At 42.5% G+C, this 19,623-nt stretch overlaps 1 protein-coding gene across 1 annotated transcript; it reads left to right on the top strand.

The window, feature by feature from the left end:
* Positions 1–494: 494 nt before the first annotated feature.
* arhgef15b (Rho guanine nucleotide exchange factor 15b) lies at positions 495–19,603 on the top strand. Its single transcript, XM_061030834.1, has 16 exons — positions 495–820; positions 6,764–7,302; positions 9,820–10,824; positions 10,928–10,982; positions 11,339–11,406; positions 11,984–12,270; positions 12,690–12,850; positions 13,093–13,245; positions 13,340–13,469; positions 14,498–14,572; positions 14,901–14,993; positions 15,087–15,241; positions 17,280–17,447; positions 17,577–17,662; positions 17,932–18,036; positions 18,496–19,603. Exons 2-16 carry the CDS (start codon positions 6,864–6,866, stop codon positions 18,663–18,665), a joined length of 3,150 nt encoding a protein of 1,049 aa, XP_060886817.1. The 5' UTR covers positions 495–820; positions 6,764–6,863; the 3' UTR covers positions 18,666–19,603.
* The last annotated feature ends 20 nt before the right edge of the window (positions 19,604–19,623 follow it).

The following is a 19,623-nucleotide window of genomic DNA, read 5'->3' as shown; positions in this document are numbered from 1 at the left end:
AAAGAAGTCAAAAACAGGTCTTTTTATATCATGAGATTACACTTAATTGATCGATCGATTGATTGATTGATTGATTGATTGATTGATTGATTGATTGATTGATTGATTGATTGATATCATAAGAATATGTTATATCATATTCATTTCATTTAACTGCAACCTCATTGTCCTAAATGGGGAATTGGCTTCTAGACAGGAAAATATAATACATAAATCCAAAATTCTGAACAGAAAGCATGAATAAAAAGTAATTGAAATACAATTTGTGAAACAACATCCAGTCATTAATGATTAGAATACAACTCCATGTCTATTATCATTCTTTTTTTTAATCAAAGCATTTATAATTACCCTACTGACCATGAGTATTTAATGGTTTTATGGTATGATATGAATGAAAAATGTTTTTTTGTTTGTTTTATATGGATTTTATTTTGAAATGCATCACCGGATCCTCTAAATGTCCCTTAAAATGACTTGACAGTGTTTCGTCCTCAGGGGGGTTGTGGTGGATCTCCTACCTCCCGTCCGCTCCTCTCACACGCTGCTGGTAACAAAGGAGACAACAACAGGGAGATGATGGGTCCTCAGACAACAAGCCTGTCAGACAAACAATAAGAAACACAACTGGTTTGTGGAGGTTTATTCCTCACTGTTTATTCTCCTGTTAGTTAAGTTCACAGGACAGTAACGGAGCTGCGCCCCCGGAGCGGGTTTAACACCAAAGCCTGTTTTCTCTCTCCGAAGCTAACCATGTTGGACTGCCGACAGTAAAGCCGAATGACAGAAGAGAAAGAGCAGGACATGTCTGAGTGAAATGGTGAGTTTTCATGTTGTTTCAAGTGAAGCAGGTTAATTATGTGTCATTAAGCAGGTGTGGTTTGGTTCTGACGGTTTAGCCGGTTAGGCACCTGTTCTCTTAACCTCTGTAATAGCCTGCTAGAAAATAGGCCTTATTAGATATTAGTCATACTTAATAATAGAAAATTAATGTAGCTTTAGATATGTTAACGTACAATATCTTCCAGCTGTGTATCTTTACATATTTTTCAAATTTGTATTGCAGGTATGTAACAGTATGTAGTATTGAGGGATACAAACAAAGTCCTTTAAAGGGAAACTTAGCTTTGAACATTTTATGAATAGTGTACAATAGGTTAAAGTGAATTAGTTTTTATGTTGGGAAATGTATTTAATATTAATTACCTATTACGTTTGCTGGGCTAGATTGTGATAGGTTACTCCTTTAAGTATCAGTTTAGTAAGAGATAAAAAAAAAAAGGAAAAAAAAGCATATTCAGGCTACATTTGCAATTTCATGTATTCATCATGTCACCAGACAAAATACACGCTTGTTCCCCTTTCCTGTATTCCAACCCCTGGTGTGTGTGTGTGTGTGTGTGTGTGTGTGTGTGTGTGTGTGTGTGTGTGTGTGTGTGTATGTGTGTGTATGTGTGTGTGTGTGTGTGTGTGTGTGTGTGTTTGTGGTCCCCTTTCCGACACACCTTTTCCGCCCCCTCTTCCTGTCCAACGTGGAGCTTCCATACACATCACACATCATGTATTGTAATGGTTACTCTCTTAAAGCCCCCCTACCCATTTGATTCACACACTCACACACACACACACACACACACACACACACACACACACACTGACCCATTAGTCTCTGAAGCAGATGGCACATTGTACACTCACACACACACAACATTGTGTTAATGGACGGACTCCCCCTTTAAGCACTTAAGGATTGTTCTCAAGCCGGTCTGATTTGAGGGATCACACCATATCTGGTCCATATTGGATTTAACAGGACAAATACACTTACTGGAAGGAATGAGTGGCCCACTGACCCAGCCGAAGTGTGTGTATGTGTCCACTGGACTTTGGGATGCAGCTATTGAATGAACCAGGTCACAGAGCAAAATGAGACAAAACACAAGTGAAGTCAATGGTGAGGGCTGATTGAGGGAAAGTCAGGGGGGAATTTTGACCTCAAGTCTAGTCAGTCTATTAGAGCCTTTACACACAATAACAATGTGTTATGTCCACTGCCAGTGCTTTGTGAACAAACCCTCCCGTTGAGGTTTTCATGTCACTCTGCGGACAATGAAAACAGCCAGAGGGCCAAAACTGAAACCTGGAAAGACCGATGATACCCCCTCAAACATGTACCACTGCGATGACATCATGTCTACTGTTATGTTTTAAACAAGAGCAGATTTTATTCTGAAAATGCCCTTCTCAATGTTTTCATGCCATGAATTCCTCCATGGCTCATTGAATACATGAATCGTCGTCACACTGAAATGTGAAACTGTGTCTGTCTCTTTATTCTAAGTTCCCTGACTGCAGCGTACACATCGCCTCCAAACAGGTCTGACTAGCTGGTGCTCTTTCAAACAGCAGTCGGTTCAGTGTTGTTGACTTTTTTAAAGCTGTATGGAAAAGACTGCTCAAGAGCCTAAAATAGTGCATTGTTGTCTGTGATGCTTTTGTTTACCTGCTGCTGTCACTACCGTTGATTCATTTCTTTAAAATGTTGTCTGGTCAGCGCTCGGCTTCATGGGGAATTACTTTCACTTTATTTGATAGGAAAGGCCTCTGAATAGCAGCTGATCACTTTAAAGTTTGGAGACTTTTCTGAGAAATTTGGAAAAAGAAAAAAATAAGGGTCAACGTAGCTGCTGCAAAGATATCCTGTTATTAAAAGTCTCATCACAACATGATTTTATGTTGATGCTTCTGACAACAATGTCATATTTGCTGATATAACAAAGCCTGCCTATATATGATTTCAATTAAAGTCAATAGAGAGGCCTCACTGGCCTGTAATCAAGATGAGAAGGAGCTCTCTGCTTGTTTTGATTTAGGAGACCCCTGTGGACAAAGTGGTGCATGTTTTCTATTTGCTGTCTCGTACATATGAAAGTCGTGTTTAACAAACTTTCTTTAACCCGTAAAGTTCTCATCTCATCAAGAATCTTTGCGTGGACAGTGTAAACCAAAGGCCGTTTATGCAGCGCACCACTCTGTCTGACACCTACCCTGCGGCGGGGTTTTCAGACACTTAATAGAAATAGTCAATCTTTATGATGATGATGGTCCTGTTGACTTTGAAGCTCATAAAGAGGCATCAGTATTCATTTCAGTCTGTTTCAAAACTCCTCACTGGAGCTTTAAAGTTATCAACATGGATCATTTTATTTACTTAATATCAATATGACTTTGTTCATTATTAAATCAATATATTGAATCTTTTTAAAGTCTTATTACACACCCTTTACTCTAACACCAATTCCTACATTACCCATAATGCAACCTAATAGTTTCTTACCTTCTTAAACTTATTTGATGTTTTGCAAACCACAGAAAATATCAAACGACCCTCTGTAGTGCTTCTTGTGATAAGTTTAATGACGGCTGACAAATTGGTGGAGTCCCCTTTAAGAATCCAGTGAAGCACAGTTTGCAGATTCATAGTTTTTATGTTTCATTTCTATAGGCCCCGACTGATATGGCATTTTTTTTGGGCCGATTTCAATATTAGGGAGGGGGAAAATTCAATGCCGATATCTAAGATCTATCTTAATCTGTGGAGATAGATATAGATCTACACATGAATTCTGTTGATCTCTCAAATGCAGTTATCAAACAATCAGGACAAGCTGGTCACTCAACTGGAAAGTAAATGTGCATGTATGCGTCACCGCTTGACACAATGGATAGTGGGCGGCTGTGGCTCAGTTGGTAGAGTCGGTCGTCTCTCAACTGGAAGGTTGGGGGTTCGATCCCCAGCTCCTGCACCAACATGTCCGATGTGTCTTTGCGCAAGATGCTCACGCTGCTTCGTTGGCGGCATTTGAATTTGTATGAACGGGATTAGTTACTTCTGATGGTCGCCACATAGCAACCTTTGTCATCAGTGTGTGAATAGGTAGAAGGCTAGAAAGGTGTAAACAAGGATATCTGCGATAAAATGATCTGATACCGATAGTCACTGGATACGCTCTTATTGACCGATATTATCGGCTGGCCCAGTAATCAGTCTGACTCTATTCATTTCATATAGTTCAATAATTATATTTCTTATCTGTTGGTCCAAAATGCTCATCATGTTTTCCAAGAGCCAAACATTATGTGTTCAAATGTTTTTTGTACCCTAAACTGTAAACAAAAATAACAGCAATGACATTTATACATGCCAAGAACAACTTGATGGACTGATTGTTTCAGCAGTAGTTTGGATATTTTTCTTTGTTTGAATATAAATTCACTAAATGACTCTAAACTCTTCAGTGAGCAGTGACATGTTCTCCTGCATGACTAACCCCAGGCCGGTTTGGTGTGGTGTTGTGTCAGCTGTTACACACACACACATTGAAAAAAAAAAAAAAAAACATGGCGTGGAGAATCTGCAGCACGAACATTTGGTCAACCAGAATGGAAATTGAATTTCACATTCTGGTCATCATGTTTCTTTTTATAGAAACTTCGGGGCTGACAGAAGCGGCTGCCACGTTTCACTGCTTCATTTGAGTGAGCGGAGAGCTTTGAACACGGACTTCTCTCCTTGATTTAAACGACTGAATTATAAAGGAGGGCAGCCTCAGGATGTGTAGGCTTCTTCTTGAAAAACAAACCTTTCTAGATTGAATGTTTGGCCGTTGTATCCTAACTTAGATGTGTTTGTATAAAAGGAGTAACAGCACAAACTGAGGGCCGTTCTTTGAAAGGCGGAGGTCTGTTATGACGGCTGGGAACTTCTTGTAGCTGAAGAAATCATCATCGATGAAAGAGTGTTTGCAGAACAGCTGAAAGGTAAAACATTACAAGGAGCTTGAGGCTAAACCAGTTATGACTCCAGCGCTCAGGGAGGAGAGATGATATTTTATTCAAACAACGGTTAATTATTAATTGAATAAAATGAGTGTGCTATGAATCATAAGATTAATATGTACACATACACAAGTATTACACATTCCTTAACAGCAATAGGCATTGCCAGGGTCCGAAATTAACCCTCACCGGCCAAGGTGGCAGGTAGATGAAAGAATTCACCGGCCAAACATATTTTCAGGGGGTCTGGCACTGTGGAGCACCTCCTCTAGGATCATCTTTACAATGGGGCCTCCTTCACCGACTGTTCTTAAGAACACATTTCTTCTTTAAATCCTTCTTTAAGTAGACTGTGCTCCGCCTGTGTCGTCATCAGGGCTCCGTTAGGGCAACTCGCCACAACCTTATATTTCTTTCTACCAGCATGTGCGTCCATGTGTCTGCAGGGCCCTGCAGTCATGCCCTTTTATGGGCATTGGTGGGAGGTCACCTATGCTAATTAGGAACAACGTGGACACGCTTACAACTTACTAACACAAGAAGATAAGAACACAGCTGCGGACAGTTCAGTCTTTTAAAAACATGTTGGTGAATCTGACGGAGAGTCTTCTTAAGAACAACTTCAGAAAAATCTTTTTGAAGGATGATGCTCAATGCATCTAAAAAGATTGAAATAGAATAAAACTCTTCGGGCTTCTCGTTTCTGAACTAGAAACATTTCAAAGTGTCTTCAGATTTCTAAGAGCCTCCCAGTTCTAGACACATGCCAGCCATTTAGCGTTTTAAATTATTAACCCAAATCCTGCTCTTCAGCGGCAAGGCGTCTATAAATAACTGTTAAAGAAGTCGGGTTGAGATTTACACTACAAAGCTCACAGATCTGAAGCTGTTTCTGTATTTACCTTCAGTACGTCTCCTTGTAAACACACTTAGGAATGTGTTCTCACCAGTTATGATTCGGCTCCTACAGTACAAAGTTCATTCCCATGATTCTTACAGCTGCAGTCAGTGAGGAATATGTAGCACAAAACTCAAAGTCTGATTCAAGGATTGTACTGTACTGGAAAATCTGCCCAGTGTAAATGTTTATGTCACACACAGACAATCACTGTTATTATCCCCGGTGTTGCACTTATTCCAAAGGGGTCACAGTGAACGACTAAGCGGGCTAAGTAGAAGTTACCAGATGAGGTCCAACAAGAAACATTTACTGCATTTCCCTCTGAGTTTGACATTTTTTTTACAACCGACATGAAATCCCCAGAAAGGAGATGAAATAAAAAACGTTCATCTTGTGACTCCATAAAAGTCCTCATTAGATCTGTATTTATGGAGCCTGAGGACGTGACAGTATTTAAAAAAAAAAGGGGAAAACTGTCGAGGATTCTTTTTCTTACCTCGTTAATTTTCTTTTAATCCTTCAGAATTAGGACCCAATCAGGGGTCCAGACCTACCAGTTTGGGGACCACTCCGCCTTGCCCTTACATGAGAGCATCAAGAGCTTTAAAGAGTAATTACGCAGATTTAAAAAAAATCAAACGTCTGTGAATATTTCTTGGAGTTCTGTGCTTCTTCTTATTTGAAAATAAAAAACGGTATAAAGTCTGTGATAGAGAGGCGCAAAATGCCTCAAGTGATGTCATGTAAGTCGATGTTTGTTAGAGCTGAAAACTACAGGTACACATTTTTTAATAACTTGACGCAAAGGAGACAAATAGAAGTCAACTTAATCAGCCCTCTATGGCCTGCTCCTTATGTTTGTGTTAGCTTAATGCCTTGAGGCTCTGTCTGGTACAGTTGCACCGATTTGAGAGTTTTTAAAGCTCTTCATCATGTGTTTGAAAATGTTGTAGGAATACTGGTTGAATTTGATATAACATCCAACTGGGTTTAAACTTCTCTCTCCTTCTCTTTACTCATCAGGTGATGATGACATGCTCAAATTAACCTTTGCCCTGAAAGCCTGACCTCTGATTGGTCAGGGCTGGGAGTGAACGCACCAAAAGGAAAGACTCCAGCCACCATGTCTGTCCAGGAAGCATCCCAGCGGCCCACGTCCCCTTCAGCCCTCAAACCTGGGGCCAAACCCAGACCGGAGATCCCCCCGAAGCCTTCGACACAGCCCGGATCCCCTCCTCTGGGAGACAGAGGCAGCAGTACCAGCCTCTCGGGAGGGAAGGTCAAGAGTATCGTGGAAAAGTTTACCAGAGAGGAGTCGAAAGAGACATCAAATGAGCGGGTGGAGCGTCCCACCAATGGTACGGCTAAAGTTAAACTAAGCAAGCGGTTCAAACGACCGCCCACAGTAAAGCCCAAACCGGGCCGGGCCAGTCTGCAGCTTCCGCTTGGAGGAGAGCAGGCGCCTCCACTGCCTCTGAAGAGGAGCCGAATACCGCATAAGCAGAAGGAGAGCGTTGGAGGAGAGGAGGTGGACAGCATCAGCGTGGAAGGAGGGAGATCAGGTACACTGGACAGTCACTTAATCTTTGATCTTAAGATGTGGTGTTTTTTTTTTAATTGAACTTTTTTCTTAAATTCAATTTTGAATTTTAAAACTTTATCTTTTTATTTCTGAATAAATGTCCCTTTCTAATTTTTAGTTTTGACAATAAATATTTTGCCCCTCTGTACACTCCTGTGCCGTGTGTGCTTAAAGCCATGCTGTCCATCAGGGTTGCGCAAACAACTGCAATGTTATCGTTTTCATGAAAGAGCAAGAAACACATCGCAAAAATGTATCGGAATAAACAATTATTTCATCGCAACAACATGTCTATATTTAACCCTAATGGGAGGCGTGTGTATAATGGCCATGCAGTCATGATGCACTCAAATAAAGCTGAAGCTCATCAGCAGATATACATAAAACTGAGATCTTACAATCTGCAGCATCACTTATGTTAAGAGGACTATCACACACTCTGGAGTAGACCCAGGTTTAGACGAACGGTCACTTTGTTCAAACCGAAAGGAGAAGTGTGTGTGCGCCCGTGTGTGTGTGTGCGCTTTTATTAGTATGAAGGTAATAATCTAGAGCGCAGTAGAATGATTAAAACACACAGGTGAGGCGCCTTCAGCTAAAGTACACAACAGACAAAAAAAAAAACAGGTTCAGTCAGTCAGCTGTTCGCGTGACTGTGTGTGCGTGTGTGTGTTTGCGTGCGTGTGTGTGTTAGCGTGTTGTGTCTGCACATAGTTCTGAGTTATATGGAAGCGGGAAGTGGTGCACACTTACAGTGATAAAAGACACTTTTGACAGCATTGAGATCCATTGTTTCTTATCTGTGTCTTGTAGATATTGCTTTGTGATAATTCAGTCGTAAAGTGGAGCACGTTAAATCTCATGGACTGGTGTTTCCACCTGCTGTCTCGTGGTGTGCAGACTTTTCTTGACTCAACAACCGAGGGACCTGAACAAGTGACACTGTATTGATTGAACAGAGATGTGTGTGTGTGTCCTAAACATTTACACACCCAGTTCTTTCACTTCCTAGTTTTGGTTCCCTGTCAGTAAGAGAGGATCCCTTTAATGATCATATAGTAGTCTGGGACAATGCATCAGCATTTGTAGCATCCATAGTGATCTGCTTGAAAAGCTAATGTCTGACACCATTTCCATCACTGGGTTCGGTGACTTATGATTCGATACGATACAATGTCGTGCCATGCCATACGGTGTGATACGATGTGCGATACATGACCTGTGTTAAAGACAATATCACAAAATTGATATGTAGCAAGCATCTAAATAATTCTGTGTCACAATGTCTGATGAACGTAGAATATAAGACGCTCCTAAAACGCTGAAGTGCAGAATTAATGTATTTTTTCACTTCAATTTGTCGTCACTGTTACCTCTTATCGTGCGTCATCCTTTGACTTCTTTTATCCACAGCCCAACATTATCTCACTGTCAGAGTAGAACGAAACTCTTGCACTTCAGCCACTCCACAAATGGAGGACTTAAGACATACGAAAAAAAAACAATAATTCAGTGGATACCTTCTCCAAGACATGAACTAAAGAAAATCCTGGATCACGTCACGCATCACTTGATTCGTGTGCTCCAGTGTTTTCTTTGGTTCCTGTCATGAGGAAGGTATCCACTGAATTTCGATTGTCCCACTGTCGTCATCTCTTTTTATCCCGCTTGTCTTTGAAGTGGTGACACAGTGGGTTAAATCTGTTTAGGTTGCCGTAGTGATTCAGGACGACGATGACTTTCTGTATCAATATTCTGACCAAGTTAAGACAATTAGCAGAAAATAGGGAAGAGGTTCTATCATGTTCTTTCACAGCTCAATTAACTTATCCCCATCATCCAATTTAAAAAAAAAAATAAAAAAAATAAAAAAATTTGTCTGGGGCGCTGGTGGCTCAGTGGTTAGTGCGCGCGCCCCATGTATGGAGGCTATAGTCCTCCAAGCGGGCAGCCCAGGATCAAATCCCACCTGTGGCTCCTTTCCCGCATGTCATTCCCCTCTCTCTTTCTATCTCTCCCTGATTTCCAACTCTATCCACTGTCCTGTCTCTACATTAAAGGCACAAAAAGCCCCAAAAATAAAATCTTAAGAAAAAAAAAAAGGGTATGTATTGACTTTCCTCTGTACTCTCTGACCCTCCTCACTCTTTGCGCCACCTCTTCCATTTCCTTCTGTCAATATTGGATTTTAATTTCCACCGTACAACTCCCCAAAGTCTCCATGAATATTTGAATACATGCAAAGTGAAGGACTGACTCGACAGTCCATCCTTCAGCCTTCTGAGTGGAGAATAGAAAGGCTCAGACCTCACAGGAGACGCTCAGACCCTGTCTGATGATACGCCTGTGAGGGGCTAATTCATAACCATTAGTTTAGGGTTTTAACCTCGACGTAACACCAAAAGTATTTAGCTTTCAAAGTAGAAACTTGGATGTTGATTTAGTGTCCTCCATTTTCATTAATATTTAAAGTCATTGTCCGCTCTTTTTTATGCAGCTCCTGATGGAAAAGAGGTGGAGGTTCAGCCAATAGGAGGAGATGAAGCGGAGGTGGAGCGCAGTCCGGACACGCCTCTCAGTCTCTCCTGCGACCCGAGCTGTACCTGCGTATGTCACGTCCAGTGGCCTGGCATGAAACTAATGTGGGTGCCTGTGGACGCTGCGGAGGACGGAGGGGGTGGAGAGGAGGAAGAGATTTATGAGGAGGAACTAAGGGAGGAGGACTGGGTGGAGGAGGAGTGGGAGGAGGGGGTGGAGGAGGAGTGGGAGGAGGAGAGGGGAGGGGAAGGGGACAGCGGGGCGGGGGATGAGGTGGACAGGACTTCTGTGGTTGATGAGAGTGAAATGTTAAAAAAAGACAAAGCAAAGTTTCATCATTCTTTGGGTGTTTTGTTGGCGGATGGTCACAGGAGACGCTCAGACCCGGGCCCTCACTCTGTCCTCACCTCCCTCGCTGTCACCCGCTCTCAGTCTCCACCTGTCCCCCCAAAACAGACGCAATCCACCCACTTTAAACCCACACATGAGGAGGAGGAGGAGAGTATTTACGAGGCCACACTTCCTGTGATTGACTCTGCTCCTAAAAAGACTCCACCTGTGTGTAAGGAGCTGGATATCCCTCTTATTAAAGTACGCAAACCAGCCCGTTCCAAACTTTCCTACAGCACCTCAGACCCCACCTCAGAGTTTCAGAACAACATAGAACCCGTGTCGATCCCGCAGGACGTGCCGCCCGCCATCCCTCCGAGGATGCCTCTGACTCAGGATAGCCGCAGCCTCACGCCGGTTCATCGCGCTGGCATTCCACTCCCCCAGCCCACGCTGGAGGAGTGGCGCAACCTGCGGCCGTCGTCCCCCAGCGGCTCGACCGGCAGTAGTCTGAGCCCCCATAGAGCCTTAACTCCACCCCCACCCAGCCCTCACAGACCCCCACCTCCGCCGCCAAAGACGGACCCCAAGAGGCTGAGCAGTGCCTCGCTGCAGTCGCTCACACAGAGAAAAGGTTTGTACTGGACAAACACTTTTCTCTTTGTGTTAGAAGAGATGTGAAGCGTTACATTTTCTGTGGCTTTAAAAGAAGTGACACAATGTTCTCGTCTTTTCAGAGGGAGGGGAGAATGAATGGAATGCAGGAGAGAAAGAAGACACAGCGGAAGAAACGTGAGTGATCACTCATTTTGATCTAATTTACATTTTTAAAAGGATAAGGTAGAATTTTAAAAAAATTCTTCTATGTCAAGGAATCCAATGAAAAGTCTAAAATCAATGAACTGATCCCGGTAAAAAGCTTCATCTGTGTAGCCAAAGTTTTATTTTGAAATGAATCACTATTGCTGTTTTTTAAGCTTTTTCTATAATTTGGAGACCAGGAGGTAAAAACGTATCCTTATCCTTTAAGTCAGCGTTAAGGTGTGTAAGGAGGTGTCATCATTCCTGTCATCCACTCCATTGGGGAAAACTTCAGTTTCATATCAGTTGATCCCTTCCATTTTTTTTTCTAAACTTCCCGTTTTCAGTCGCCCAGAGAGGTCAGGCTCCCTCAGGAGGCAGACGTCGTTCAGCTGGGAGTCTCGTCTGCAGGATGGTAAGGATGGTTTGTCTGTAATTCAAGATGTCTCTGAAAATATACAGCAGCTATTTTAAGCCTCTTAGTCATTTAATAACGACTCTTTACTTGTAGTAGCTGCTGCTGGATCTTAATGTCGTCAGGCTTTCTTATTATATATAGAATGATACCATACACTACCAAACATGTTATTCTCCCCTCAGGAAAATTTGTCTTGGAGTCAGTGCTGCACACTTTTAGCTGCCTCCATAGTAGCATCAACGACAGCGCTACGATAGAAACGTTTCTCATTATAATACAGATAAATAACATACTTTGACATAAACAATGCTATTTGTGCCAGTCTCCTTTTAAGTAGCTACAGATGTAGAGTCTCCATTTTTAATGTACATCAGCACATCCAAGGCCAAGCTTTCTGATGCAAACACACTCTACTTTTCAAACCAGTATTGAATTCATAATAAGTCGCCTTGACAGTCTACAGATGGAGGGTTAATCATGTTACTAATTGGTGATGAGTTGTCATACTTGTATGTTTGGAATCCTTTTGTGGCTTCTGGGCTTTTCGAAGACTTTTTGACTTGTCTCCCCTCAGAGCCTCTCTACCAGACGTACCGCGCCACCGTCATCACCAAGGAGATCCGACGCCAGACCGTGTGCCGCAACATCAGCAAAACCAGCGCCGACTACGCCACCGACTGGACGGCCCGTCGCTCCGGGACTGGAACCGGCGCCGGCACTGGGACTGGAACTGGTAACGGAGGACTCATGAGCAGCCCCGTGCCCACGCCGGGCCAGAGCACCTTGTGGCAGGACCTCCAGGACGTTAGAGACAGCGGAGTCCTGGAGCAGCTCACCCCTGAGCAGTGCAAGTACCAGGAGGTGAGGGGGCTGATGGGAAAAGATGCGGGGAGAGGCTAATGCACCGAGGAGAGATTACATGGAGAAAATCAATGATGAGAGGAGAAGAGAAAGGGGAGATGCTGTATCAAGTTTTAAATCCCATCTCAAAGTACTAACGTGATGGTTTAATATAAATTAAGATCCACTCTGCCTCCCTGTATCACACACTGATGTTATATGATATGGATTGTTTTCTTCTCTGTTCATCAAAGTGTTTACAGTCGCTGCTCAAAGTTTCCAACATCAATCAGGACTTTTCAAGAAAAAAATCACATCATGTATAGGAAGGGATGCATGTTTGCTTTTTTTGAAGCAAGGTCGCCGCTTCTTTGATAAAACAGGTTGATGTGTGGCTGAGGCTGAGGTTAATATTTGTATTTTTTTTTTCCCCCTGGCAGAGTATGTTTGAGGTTTTGACATCGGAGGCCTCCTACCTCAGATCCCTGCGAGTTCTGACCGAGCACTTCCTCGACAGCCGGGAGCTGGAGGACACGATGATCATCAGAGACAGGAAAACTCTCTTCTCCAACATCCTGCGGGTCAGGGAGGTCAGCGAGAGGTGAGAAATGGCTAAAGAGGGGATGGAGGGAAACAGGTGTGGGGGGGGGGGGGGGGGGGGGGGGTAGAATGGTGGTTTATGAGTTGAAATACAGGGAGGTCACTTGGGGAGAGATACAGAGTGATAGGAAGGAAAAGAAAAAAAGTTTTGAGTCATTTCCTGAGCTGAGGCCAGAACGTCATCACTACTTAAAAGCTTGTATGTTTTTTTTAAATGATCATCTGTCCTGTCTGACTCTTTAGATTCCTGAAGGACCTCGAGGACCGTATTTTCAAAGACTTCATCTTCCCTGACATCTGCGATATTATCCACTATCACGCCCAGCACAACTTCCCTGCTTACATCGACTATGTCCGCAACCAGATCTACCAGGAAAAGACCTACACCTCGCTCATGTAAGGAGCAGAAGTCCTGGCTTCTCCATCTGAATCAGTGTCTGCTTTTTCCACAGTTTAATTAAAGGTTAAATGACTCGATTGTCGTCCACAGGAAAAACAACGTGCAGTTCGCTACGGTCATCGCACGTCTGCAGGAGTCGCCTCAATGCCAGCGGCTGCCCTTCATGTCCTTCTTACTGCTGCCGTTCCAGCGAATAACACGCATTAAGATGCTCATTGAAGTAAGACACATCTATAAACTCATTATTAAATCTTTTTTGTTGTAGAGTAGCTGCTTATCTTCAAAGCAGCAAGTGTGACATTTGTGATATGAGACTTAAAACAAATTCTAACCACGAGGAAACCGATTATTTTGGGCTGTCAGCGGCTTTTATATGAAATGAACATCGTACGATTTGAATACTCCAGGGGATCTCAAATAAAAAAAAAAAACTTTCATATTGATCAAACAAACACAGTTGTCTTCAAGTGTCAACAACCACTGCTAAGCTTATATTGCATACATTATCCATCATACATCAAGTGCAGACAGTAAACAAAGAATTCAGTAGTTCAATGAATATAGCACAAAGGTGTTTATGACTGGAAGCAAGGGGGAATTGTTAACCTGGCTCTGGGTGACTTCAGTTTTCTTAAATAGTTACAAATTAGTTTACATGTAAAATAACAAAATAATTAGTGCGTTTTAGAGGCATTGTTTGGATTTCTTTCTATTTGGTTCAAAACATATGCATGACAGGACTGACAGTAAGAAGCCATTCTAATATAACCTCACAACATCAACAAAATAACAAGTCTCAGTAATTAAATGTACAAAGAGAAGATTGAAGACTTTTGATTGAGTCTGCAGGCCTCACTTTTATTTTGAAAAATTCCTCTGTTCTCATTCCTTGTGAGGAAAAAGCTCAGTACGTCAGTGTCATAGCTCACTAGTCACTGGTGCATGACTCCAATGTTAATAACCTTTTTTTAGATCACCAAGTGTCTTTAAAAAATGCCGCAGTACATATGCAGTTACTGACCCATGCTACATGTCATTGAAAGATTGAAAGTGATCCCTTTGAGTTCATCGCGGCTCTGAGGAACGTCCTCATTCCAGCGTAATCTCTTCTCTTCCCCGCCTCCTGACCTCTCAACAAACACACCTCAAACTCGCGACCCTGGCCGCTTTAAGATGGAAAAAAATGTATGCTGTTGTGATGTTGTTTGTCCACTGCAGATGTAGAAAGTTGTTGTTGGTGCGTTTCAGAACATCCTGAAGAGAACAAAGGAGAGGACGAACGAGGAGCAGACAGCCTCAAAGGCTTTGGCTTCAGTGTCAAAGGTAAATGCAGCTCACTCCTCATCCTCCCTGCCGCCTACAAATCCGGATAGTTTGACTCTCGAGTGCCTCCCGTGCCTCAGGAAATTAGACGTCAGCCATTGTGTTAGTGAAGGATTTTCTATTGATTGAGCTCTGCAGTGACAGTGAGTCATTCATATCTCTGAGGACAAAGGCAGAGTGAGGCTCATACAGGGAGATATTTGAGGGTTTTTGTTAAAGGAGTGAACCCAATGCTCTCAATGAGACAGTTTTATAACCCCTGCTGGAGGGAACACAAGGAGGTTTTATATTAATCTTTCTTTTTTCTCTGTCTTCTGATCCCTCACAGATCATTAATGAGTGTAACACGCAGGTTGGAAAGATGAGACAGATGGAGGAGCTGATCCACGTCTCTCAAACACTGGAGTTTGACAAGCTCAAGGTAAATAAAGAATAATCAATATTCAATAATCAATCGGTCTTTTATTTGACAAGGAAAGAAATGTTCATTCACCTCTGTGTTTGTTTCCTCCAGGCCGTCCCGATCATCTCCCAGACTCGTTATTTGGAGAAAAAGGGAGAGCTGCAGGAAATGTCCAAAGGAGGAACTCTTTTCAACATGAGGGCAAAGTTCACGCCCATCTACCTCTACCTCTTCAACGATCTACTCATCATCACAGCCAAGAAAGGGTGAGATGAAAGGATTGATTTTCATCGCCTTCACCGGAAAAAAAACCCTCATATTTGACATCCTGTCATCTTGGATCAAACAAAAACCCTGATTTGCTTTTGAGACTAATACACATTTTTGATCTAACATGACGGGGCTGTGGCGCTGTTGTCAAACGGAAGGTTGAGGGTTCAATCCCCGGCTCCTGCAGCAACATGTCCGATGTGTCCTTGGGCAAGACACTTAACCCAGAATTGCTCCCGCTGCTTTGTCTGTTGTGTATTAATGGGATTAGTTACTTCTGATGGTCTCACTACATAGAAACCTCTGCCATCAGTGTGTGAATGTGTAGGTGTTTTACCTGCAGTGTAAAAGTGCTTTGAGTAGTCAGAAGACTAGACAAGCGCTTTACAAGCTCAAGTCCGTTTACCATGCACCATGACATAATTATTTCATTTCCTCAATTTCCCTTGATGCTTTAGGGATAGAAGTGTTGGTCTACCACTGACTTGGTTTACCACAGGAAGATTGACATGAAAGATTTGTAGACAATTGTCGCTCGCTTGGTTGCAGCTTTCACTTCACTGAGCAGGAGTTGGTTGGGCTTGACATGTGGAGACAGCTTGTACACGACCCAAAACCTGTCTGGCCTCATGTGGTATGTGACCATTCCATTAGCTGGAAGGTTTAGGTGAGAGGACGAACAAAAGAACTCCAAAACACACCAGAAGCCAGAAACGATGGACAGTTGGGCTTGGTGCTCGCAAACTTGTGAGAAGAACCTATATGCTACAGAAACGTTGACAACAGAAAGACAGACTCCAATCCTTGCAGAGGAGGGTTCCTCACCTAGCAGAAATCTTCACATCACCATGAGGTTTAACGCAATCTTTATGCTAAGCTAGGCTGATTTCCTGCTGTAGTTTTTGTTTACTGCTTATTAGCGATTTTAGCGTGCTAACATAAACTTAGCTAAACTAAGACGCACATAGTTTAAATCTTAGATGTATGTTCAGATATCTGTGTCCATGGTTTAAACAATTAACCCTCTAAAACATCAGCACTCTTTCAATGTAAACATGCTAATTTAAGCTAGGCTAAACTACAACAGATATAGTTTCAACCTTAAATATATGTGTTTTTATTTATTTCTATGGCTCAAACTGTTTACCTACTTTACATTATCAATGTTTAAATGTAAAAATAATCTCGGCTAAAAGAAGAAAAACTAAGTTTCAACTTCAGATGTATCGATACTACCTCTCTCTGTGGTATCCTGCTGCTGACGTTTGCAGGTAGCTGTAAGAATAACCTCACAGTGTAACTAGCATGACTGTAAACGTCTAATAACTTAGAGGTTTAAATGTTTACGAATGATCTCTTGAACTCGGCCACTTCCGTCACAATACCCAACACATACAAACCCACTGTACTGTGTGAGTTACTCTTTAAACTGAGGTTATGTATTTCCTTCAGGTTATATCTTTTCAGAGGTACGTGCTGCACTTCTCTTTCAAGCTCATCGGTCAGGTGGCAAATGAGTTTCCCCGCCGGGGGGGTTATTATAATTCTCTCTAACCTAATCTATGATCAGAAAAATATGGTTTGACTTTAACCCTGTCAACAACAATGGTATTCACACAGGACATGATGACCCGGGGATTCATTCAGCAGGATGCTTTACATTTAGGCTGTCAAAGTGAGATCGCAGTCAGCGTTATTTCAGGTTCTGTATTTTTGATAAACTGTCAGAATATATTTTTAGCAATGAATAGGAGACACAACAACAATAATGATACTTCCACTATGTCACCATTTGGGAAATAACTCCACTCTCTTCCTCAAATGTTACAGAAAGTAGCTTAAAAACTAAAATTAAAAAAATGAGTATGTTTCGTTATTGCCACATGGACAATAAAAAAAAACGTAACATTCACATTAAATACAGTATTTAGTTCTGATATATAAATAACAAGTTAATCAAGAAGCTACTAAAGATAATTAGATCATCATTTTGGATATATGCATTAAAAAAAAATGATTTTTGTTGTTGAACAGAGCAGAGCGGTTTGTTGTGCTCGACCACGCCCACCGCTCTCTGGTGCAGGTGCAGCCAGTAGATGAAGGTGGGAGTGGCGGCAGCCCTCTTGAGCACTGCTTCAACCTGACGCTGCTGGAAAACCACCAGGGGCGCATAATGGAGAGGCTGATCAAAGCTCCATCTCAGTGAGTTTCCTTCAGGATTTGTCTCTCTTTTTTTTTTTTTATATAATCCAAATGTCAGCTGCTCAAAAACAATTCAAAAAATGCCCCGTCCTAACAACAAGAATTTTAACGAGCTGTTTGTGTGAACAGGTCAGACATGCACAGGTGGATGGCTGCGTTTCCAAACCCCACCAACCCCGACGGAGACGACGATGAAGTGATTTACGAGGACTGGGGTTAGAACAACACACACACACACACACACACACACACACACAAAGTGACACTACTGCATGTGGTTGTGTGTGTGTGTTTCATAACTGAGAAGTTTCTCACCTGTGTGTGTGTGTGTGTGTGTGTGTGTGTGTGTGTGTGTGTGTGTGTGTGTGTGTGTGTGTGTGTGTGTGTGTGTGTGTGTGTGTGTGTGTGTGTGTGTGTGTGTGTGTGTGTGTGTGTGTGTGTGTGTGTGTGTGTGTGTGTGTGTGTGTGTGTGTGTGTGTGTCAGATTGTCCGCAGGTGCAGTGTGTGGAGCCGTACATCGCCCAGCAGGCAGACGAGCTCACCCTGGAGCCCACTGAGATCATCAACATCATCCGTAAAACGAACGAGGGTAAGGAAGGGGAGGGAACCAAAGTATTACATTACATATTAATATTATTATTATAAAGACTCAAACTGGAGTTAGAATGTAAATTATGCCACGAAAAGATGATCCTTTACAAGACAAACACTTTTTACCTGAACCTGCTAAGTCATGATATAAAGTTGTGTAAAATTTGATTTTCTACCGACTAAAACAGATTTCCTTTAATAAAAAACAAAAAAGTCTAATATCCTGACATGACTGTGTGTAATTAACACGCCCCCCTTCTTTGACCCTGCCTGTTTATAAACCCTGATCCTCATGACTGCCTCGTCCTCCACCCTCCACTTTAGCAGTTTATTAATTTCTTATGACTCGTCTTGCATGATCGAAACAGAAAAAAAAAAAAAAAAAACTCCAATATTCCCCTGTTTGTTCTCCTCCCGCGCCCCTTCCCCTCCTCCTATTTCCTCTTCTTTCTCTCAGGCTGTTACGAAGGCATCCGCCTGTCGGACGGTCAGAAGGGCTGGTTCCCCTCAGGAAACGTCATAGAGATCACCAACGAGCACGTGAGGCGGAGAAACCTGCGAGAGCGCTACAGGGTCATGCAGGCGGCAAGCATGGTCACCATCAGCAAGGCCAACACCAGCAGTTAGGGTTTAGATTTGTCAAAGAAGTGAGCTGTGTACGTAGAGTATTCAGGGAATTTTAAAGGTATTGTTCTTACAAGCAGGAAGTGAAAGAAGACTGACTCTCATGAGACAGCATAACAGATCTACAATCATCCCCCTATCTATTGTATACTAAAGGAGCACTTACCGCAAGCTGCTGGGCGTGTGTGGTAGATCATTTACTGACACTTTATGTGCATGTGTGCATTCAAAAACAAAGATCAGCGTCCTGCAGCACTACAGCTGCAGAGTCGAGCTCTTCTTTAGAGCATGCAGTCGTGCATTAACGTCAATCACTTTTTGAAATGCTGATCATTTTATCTGCTGCTCGGCAAAGATTGTAGACATTTCAGATCTACAGCCAAGAAAAAGATCTTGATGTTCCCGCGCTGTACCTCCTCTTATATCATAGTGGTCACGTGTGCACACACACACACACACCCGTTAAAATCTTCTCGTCCCTGCCATGAACAGGCTGTCGTGTGTCGTCAAGGAGACGAGAGCACAGGATGCAACACGTTTGACGCTACAGTTGTAAAAACAAAACACACCCTGACTGAAATAGAAGTGTTGAATTGAACTCACAGCGAGACTAATCTAATCAGGAAGTGCCTTTGAATCGACTCAAAACGCAGAACAAATATTTAAGACTTCCGGTACGATCACATAGAGCAGAGAGGATTTTAAAATGCATGTCAATGTGAGCTAGACTGTACTGCCATTACAGTTTTGTGCTGTCCACTAGCTCGTTAGCTTGTGCCATTGTAGTTTAATACTGTAGCGCCCCCTGCTGCTTGTTGTCATGAAAGCTGGGTAATCTTATGTGGAAATGCTGTAACTGTATAAAGTGTTGTAAATAATGAGTAGGGGATTCTCTCCTTCAAAACAGTTGTGGTGCTTTTAATAAAAAAATGTCACTTTTTAGCTCAGTTTTGTATTCTTT

This window comes from Labrus mixtus, chromosome 23 (genome assembly GCF_963584025.1).
Source record: "Labrus mixtus chromosome 23, fLabMix1.1, whole genome shotgun sequence".
Classification (NCBI taxonomy): Eukaryota; Metazoa; Chordata; class Actinopteri; order Labriformes; family Labridae; genus Labrus; species Labrus mixtus.
The sequence above is the reverse complement of the archived record's forward strand: the minus strand, read 5'-3'. Positions and strand labels throughout refer to the sequence as shown.